Source organism: Tiliqua scincoides, chromosome 1 (genome assembly GCF_035046505.1).
Source record: "Tiliqua scincoides isolate rTilSci1 chromosome 1, rTilSci1.hap2, whole genome shotgun sequence".
Lineage (NCBI taxonomy): Eukaryota > Metazoa > Chordata > Lepidosauria > Squamata > Scincidae > Tiliqua > Tiliqua scincoides.
Genome location: NC_089821.1, coordinates 154,648,463 through 154,656,150, shown reverse-complemented (window position 1 = coordinate 154,656,150; position 7,688 = coordinate 154,648,463). Strand labels below are relative to the sequence as shown.

Below are 7,688 nucleotides of genomic sequence, written 5' to 3'. Positions count from 1 at the left end.
GAGTTGCAACCCAATTTTTGATGGGTTGCAAAATTTACAAGGAAAAGGCATTGAGCGCTATTGAATGTGAAACTGAGCAATACATGAGTGTTTACTCATGAGTAGGTGACTGTGCCTCAGCTCTTAACAAAGGCCAGGTGAAGGGGAATGTTAGGTCTCCATAAATGACCTGATCAGATGAATGTGGAGGTCAACAAATGCTCCAGAAAATGCCCCCCACCATAGTTGAAAGGATAAAAATGAAAGCTTGAATGGTTAGTAAAATGAAACTTTTTTGGTCTCATAAAGCTAGGTGGGTCCCAACAGAGTTCCATTTTGAAAAGCGAGGCCCAGTGCTAAAAAGATTGGGAACCCCTGTTCTAAATCACCTTCTTTTAAAGTGAGTGTCATTTTAAAAGTGAGCCCTGGTGCTAAAAAGTTTGAGAACCACTGACAAAGGTTTGTTATGCATTGCATAGAATAAATATTTAATTTTAGTAGTGTTTAATAATGGCACTTTATTCAAAACAGACTCTGAACCATCATACATTATAAAACACAACTGTTTTAAAGTGCTTTAAATGCTTGTTTCATTCATTTAAGTCTACATTCCAAAAGCAATATTCCTTGGCTTAGCAAATATATGATATGGCTTAAGTTTTCCTTAAGAGAGATTTATGTTGTTGGCCTCAGTTGATAAAAGAGATAAACACAGGATATCGTCATATAAAAAAAGGAGATAAATTGTTAAACACCTGTATATTGCCCAGTTAACTGTGTTTAACTCAATGCTCAAACATAATAGTCTTTCTCTTCCAAACCCCCTCATCAATGGCCTAAGCGCCTATGTCAAGGAGTTGCCATGTTCATACCACACCTTTTAACAGTCTCGTAACATTTTCATGAACACCAACTAAGATAGCTAGGTGGCTTTCAGCAAATGTTGTCCAAGGTATAGTGTGTAGCGCAATCTTGAGCTGCACTTGGGCCTTACCTCTGGCTGAGCCGTTTTGGGCATCTATCCTGAGCTGGATACAGCGCAAGCCTCTTGGCTTGCCTGTTCCAGCGCAGGAAAGGACTGTGCCCTTAATCTCCCAAGATAGTGACATGAGATATGAGGATATTTGCATCTTTATAGAAGCATATACCTTAACACTAAAGATGGAGACATCTCTGTATTAACTGATCAAAAATCAGATGCACACACACACAGGCCAGAATCAAAACACTGTGCAGGGAACTTCTATATATCCTTCTCCCTCTTTACTACACTAAAAATTCCTTTGCAAATTCAGTACAGTGGGCCCTTGGTATCAGCAGATATCCATTCCAGTACTCCCCACAGATGCTGAATTCCATGGATATTGAAATCCACAGGGAGGAGGGGATATACTTTCTGGCAAATCGCAAGTTACTTTTAGAAGCCTCCAGGAGGCCTTCTGAGGTGCAGGGAGGCCATGGGTACAGCCTCCCTGCACCTCAGAAGGCCTCCCAGAGGCTTCGGAAAACACTTCCATTTTTTTTTTTTTTTTTTTTGTAAACTAGAAGTGCCTTTCAGAAGCCTCTGGAAGGTCTGCTTTCAGAACAGGCTGGAACGCACTGCTGGTTGTGTCTGGCCCTCACGTATACTGAAATCTGCTGATGCCGAGCCCATGGATGCAAAGCCGACGGATAAGGAGGGCCCACGGTAGATCTCTGAATGTGGTCTCCAATGCACCACAAGAAACTACAATCAGAAAAAAAGGGCAATGCTCTTCTGCTCATAAAAGAAGGCTCAGACACTGCCACAACTATATTTGGGTTTCAGTCATACTTTAGTTTCTCTGCACCACAATATGTGCAGCAAAAAAGGCTGTAGGATATGCCCAGGAACCATATGACCATAACGGTCATGTGATGGGATGTTTTCCAGCAAGTTCTTTCAAGAACAGGTAAGAGAAAAAAGTAAAATAGTTCCCAGCTAAAAAAAAACCAAACGTTTTATGACAGTTCCACCACAATCCTAGACATGTCTACTCAGAAGTAAGTCCACTGTGTTTAAGAGGGTTTACTCCTAGGAAAGTGTGTATAGGACTGCAGCCCAACTGACCTGTACTGTTTGGGCCTGTTCCCTTTCTTCCTTCTGGTTCTTCTCAGCCAATCAGTTTGCCCAAAGCTCTGCTATGCAGGCATGTCGCAATTGCTCCTAACAAGTACCATCCAACAAAGAACTGTGCAGCACAGTCCTGCTTAATTTTAGCCTTGCTCTTTAAATCTCTTTAAAAAATAAGGCATCATTGATTAAGTGGTAATGGCTCTGTGATAAAAAACACCAGACGGTCATTAATTACCGCTTACAGACTTCCAAGCGGAATGTCTGCTGTGTTTGTCTTAATGAACTAGCAGCAGGCAAATGGCAAGCCAGAACCCTGGATCAAGGCCTGTTCTTCATATACCCAGCGGCTGCTTCTTCCTGAGAAAGGTCCTGAACAATACAGGCTTCAGAAGAGACTTGACTCTTCACTGTTGATGGATTCATTTTCCTGAATGTACTTCAGAATATCCACTTCACCCATGGATTGAACCTTCACCTCTGTCGCCTTTGTTCTTTGGACTGACGATACCGGGAGCTTCGTATCAGTAACTGGCTTCTTTGGTACAGCTGGTTTGGGTGGGAGTTTGGGTTTGGGTTTCGAGCTTGGTTTCCACATTTTGTCAAAATCGTCCACTCTGAGAAAGAAAATAAAATGTGAGGTTAATCAGCCAGTTAAATTTGACAATCAGGGCTTATGGCAGACCTGTGTCTTTCATCACCTGCCTGCCCAACTCATGTGTGAAACAGGATGAATTACCCTTTTGCCTTTTCCCCCTGCTTGATTTTCCCAAGCCAAAATCCAAGATTGGAAGTGATCCTAACTAGAAGAAAAGCAGTTGAGTATGGGGGGGGGGGGAATGGGAGAGGGTTCAGCATCCCTGCCTTCATGCCCTTCCTTCTGCACTTCAAACGATACCTCACTCTTTTTGTGGAATATTCCTTGCTGCTGCAGGGACAGGTCTACAGTTTTGTTGCTCTGAGTTTATTTTTGTGCCAGGGTTGGCACAGTAGCAACTTTTGCAAGGCATTTTCCATCCTGATACAACATAAGAATTTCAAATTTGTAAACAAACCTTTTATGACTTTAATCAACTGAAAAAAATTTTTATTCTAATCCAAAGCCATGATCTTTCATACATATAGTTAAATTTGTGTGATCCTCCAGATCAGCAATTTTCAACCAATTCGTGAGCCGCAAATGCTCCACAGGTGTGCACAGCAGTTTGGGGGGAGGGTCATTTATTAATAGGACCATTGGGGATGAAAGCCCCTTGTCAATAGCATGGTGTGCCTTTTGAATTGTCGAAGACTGATGGTGTGCCTTGACAATTTTAGCATTTTGTCATGTGCCGTGAAATGAAAAAGGCTGAAAATCACTGCTCCAGATTATAGTGTATACATACTGAGACAGCCCAATCCTATGCATGTCTACTCAGAAGTAGGACTTACTGAGTTCAACAGGGCTTACTCCCAGATAAGTGTGTATAGGATTGCAAGCTGCGAGGCATAAATTTAGCTAGGGCTAGGCTCTAAACTCTGTCATCAACGACATTTCAGAATGCAAGTCATGCTGTGGATATGTATATAATACAACTTTAGATGAGGGCAGACGGCCACTCGACCTCAATCTGAAAATCAATCCAGCTGGGGGCAATCCTATTTCAGAGGGCCTCTAAATAAAACACAAGTGACAACACAGCATAACCTGGCTGCCTTCCCACAGGCTGTTTTACAAGGTTGCTTTCTCAGTTGCTAGACAAGGGATCTAGATTTGAATGTCTGCCTGCTAGTTCTTCCCAGCATGATCCCACTAGTGAGATAATTATAAAATAGAGCAACTTATTAAAATAGATGAGACAGTAAAATAGATAAGACCGTGCCACATGTTTTTAAGAACATGCACTTCCCTTTTCATAGCAGAACTACTTAACTGGCAAATTTTCTGGTTTTAATTGCTCCTTTTATAAGTAACATAATTCTCAGAAATGTTTAAGTGCCAGACTAATTCGAGCACAAGTTACCAGTGATGCTAAGAGTGCCAAGTTCTTCTAAAAATCTCACTCATTATGCTTTATAGACATAAGATACGCACGCACACTACAGTTAACGCAGGAAGAGGGGAAAAATGTCAAACTTAGTCTCAGCAGTTGCAGTGTGCTTTTCCTCACCAAACATGGTAAAGGATCATTGGAAGGGGACAGAGGGAAATTCATACACCCTGGTTCTCTTCACAATCCAGCTAAGTGTTTCACCCACCAAAGTGCCCCCCAAAGGGCCTTCAGTGCCAAGGTCACATATAAACACCTAGCCATGTTGAAGTAAAGACTAGCTTTGCCTAGGGCTTTTTGGAAACATTTGGGTGACTTGGGTGAAAAAAAGAGAAAGGGAAGAGACAGAAATTTGCAAGAGCATTTGTCTTGCCTTCCCCTTAAATGCAATGCTGTCACTAAAGAAGGTTTTGTGAAAACCACAAGTCATGACTACTGGTTACGTTCATCTTAAAGCTGGTATTTCTATTATTACTGTATTTGTTCTTTCTTGCTCACATTTTCCAAGCTACATCAATGTCTATCATTTTAGAAGGTAGCATTTGGTAGTTTATGCTTATTCATGGGAGGACCTAAGCCAGCCCAGTTAAGCAAGGGAGCTGCTTGCATGCCACACAGATGTCTGCAAAGACGAATTTCATGGACTGAGCAAATGACGTTGGTTCTTCCCATGTCACACAATATGCAAAGTGAGCGTCAGTATAGCTCCCTGGTAAACTCAGGAAGACTGAAAAAAGTGGCTTTGGACAAGTAATAAAATGCTGGTATAAAACCAAGGTGTCATGTAACGTAGAAACCATTTACTTAGTTTATGAGCCAAGCACCAGAGCATAATTCTGTATATACACAACAGCCACAACGAGTCAGAAGACCTGCAAACATCTGCCTTGTTAAATCTTCTTTCACCCTTAGCATTCAAGTGTTTATTGAATTCTAAAATAGCAGGTGCTCCAAGAGATATACTCTGGTCATGACTGTTAACATAAATAGGTACTGACAGCAATTTCAGTTTGCTCTACAGAAAGGAAAAATGCTATAAAATTTTGAATCTAGGTCCCAGCATTCGTGCACGATATTCTTTCCACACATTGCTTCTCCTGCGAGCACTGGCTGCCATTCTGCTCCATTAAAATCACTGAGAGTTCAGCTATTGACTTCAATAGAAGCAAAACAGCAGCCTTTTCTTTCAGTATTCCCCAAATAGTCACTGGCAAACCAAAGATTATATTGTGGACTGGACAAACAAAGATGTTTTGTGCAATGGGACAATTGCGCAGTTGTGCAATCACAATCAGTAAATAAATTATTACGGAAATCAAACAATTCTGGCTATCTAAGATATGTCCGATATAACAAAACTCTTACCACATACATTTTGAAGGAAAAGTGGCACTAAAATTACTGCCTTTGAGAAAGTGTGTTTGACTTTTTAATTTAAAATAAAGTTAAAAAAAGATAAGTAATGAAGGACATGAAAGAGTTTTATTAAATTACTTATCAAGTAGAGAGAATAGCCAGGGAGAAGAACTGTTCTCTTTCTCACAATACTCAAGGGTTGCCCTATGAAACTGACTAGCAGTACATTGAGGATAGACAAAAGAAAGTTTGCCTTCATATAATACATAGTTGATGGAATTTGCTGCTACAAGATGTGGTAATGATGACTAAGCTAAGTGGCTTCAAAACTGGATGAGACACATTCACAGAGGATAGGTCTAGCAATGGCTATTAGTTATGACCAGTGGTTCCCAAACTGTAACATGGCACCCTTGGTGGCCATGCTGGCTTTCCCAGGCACCACCGCCTTGAATTGTGCAAAATCTGAGATTCAAGATGATTATCCCCTGGAGAGCTGGATGATGGTGCCACCACAACAATGACTACATGGCCCAGTGACCATGGTAAGTTTGTGAACTGCTGAGTTATGATAATTATATGGAACCTCCATCTCCGGGGCTACGTTACCTCTGAAGATCACAGCAACAATGAAGAGAGGGCTAGTTACCTTTGTGCCCTGCACAGGGACTTCCCAAAATAATCTGGCTGGATATGGTGGGAAAATAGGATGCTGGCAAATATGGGTGTCAGCCTGATCCAACAAGGCTCTTTTCATATTCATATGTGGAAATCAAATAGGCTATCAGTAGCCTCTCAGAAGATTCATTTTCTAGGCAGTGGTTCTCAAACTTTTAGGGAGATTTACTCCCTAAGTCAGTCTTTACGGGGGAGGGGCGAGAGCAGCTACACGATCCCCAGGATTGTGTTGCTAAGTGAGGCAAGAGGGGGTACTTTCACTTACTTTAATGAAGGTAGGGCTGCTGGAGGCTCCAGAAGACGTGGGGAACCCTGTGCAGCCCTCTGCAGGGCTCCCCAAGGCTTGGAATGCTGAGAAATAAGTACTTGCAAAGCACTTCCTGGTTGCAGACACAATGAAAGTATTCCCCCTTGCCCCCCTTAGCGATGCGATCCTGGGGATCAAGTCATTGCCCTCGCCCTTTACCCCGTCCCTTAAAGGGACAGGGGACCCTTTACAGGAAGTGGTGGTTCGCAACCCACCAGTTTGACCATCACTGTTCTACAGCCATCCTTCCATCATTGTCTATCAAGCCTTATACCAGCTGTTGTGGTTCTGGGTAGGCCGCAGAAAGTCAGGTTTATCAAGTACAAACTATCACTTATGGGAGAGATTAAGCTCTCTCAGTTCCAGCTTCTTAAAGATACTTGTTACAGTTGATGATCAGAGGTAAGTTCACAAAACTGACTGATTTTCACCCCTCCCCCACCATACACACAACTTTGTGCAGTACAGTCAATGAGAACCAGAGAAGAAAAAATGGAAACAGCCACAACTATTTCCATGACTGAAAACGATGATTTCTAGCTCCTGCAGATCACATGAAAATGGTGTCTCTCACAGTTTACAATCATGCTTTTTCACTTTAGCTGCTTGTTACATACACCTAGAAGAATCATTAATGCCACTGAAGACGATTTGAAACAATTCAGGCCAGTATGGAACCCAGGACTTGCAGTCTGATTTTTAGCAAACAAACGGTACCATTGAAATGCTTAAGTACCATCACATTCTATGAACAGCCAGGTAAACAAATGAAGCTTAACGGGGATCTGAAAATGGGTAAGTGTGTCACCCTCTGGAAACTATAAAAGTAGATAACACTTTGTTCATATGGTTACGGACCACAGAAATCCACATTCCATTTTTCATTTAAACAGTTTCAGTTCAGTTTAAAAAGGAAGCACAGTGTTTACAATTTTTGTCATTATACTGTAATGATTAAACCGCACCGTGTTTTTAAATGGAAAATATTCATGGCTTCTAAAATAGATACTCTAACCAGCAATGAGAGATAGTTGCCATGACAGATCTGAAGTACAAAAAAGTATGGGGCTGCTCAGCAGCACTCAGCCCCAAAGAAAAACATGATTTTATCTATTCTACATAACAAGACACTCCTATTTACTGGAACTCAATGATTATAAGGAAGAAAAAAGTTAGGAATTAAAGCAGAAATTTCCAAAGAAAGGGTCTTTAAAAGAAGAGTAGTAAACAACTACATTTGTGATAA

The 7,688-nt window shown here is 41.4% G+C and overlaps 1 protein-coding gene across 1 annotated transcript in view; it reads right to left on the bottom strand.

The window, feature by feature from the left end:
* Nucleotides 1–1,482: 1,482 nt before the first annotated feature.
* Nucleotides 1,483–7,688, bottom strand: part of HS1BP3 (HCLS1 binding protein 3) — a 43,496-nt gene continuing 37,290 nt past the window's right edge. The window contains exon 7 of the mRNA XM_066611718.1: nucleotides 1,483–2,688. Coding sequence (XP_066467815.1) covers nucleotides 2,460–2,688 — 229 coding nt within the window. The 3' untranslated portion in view covers nucleotides 1,483–2,459. The remainder of the gene's footprint in view (nucleotides 2,689–7,688) is intronic.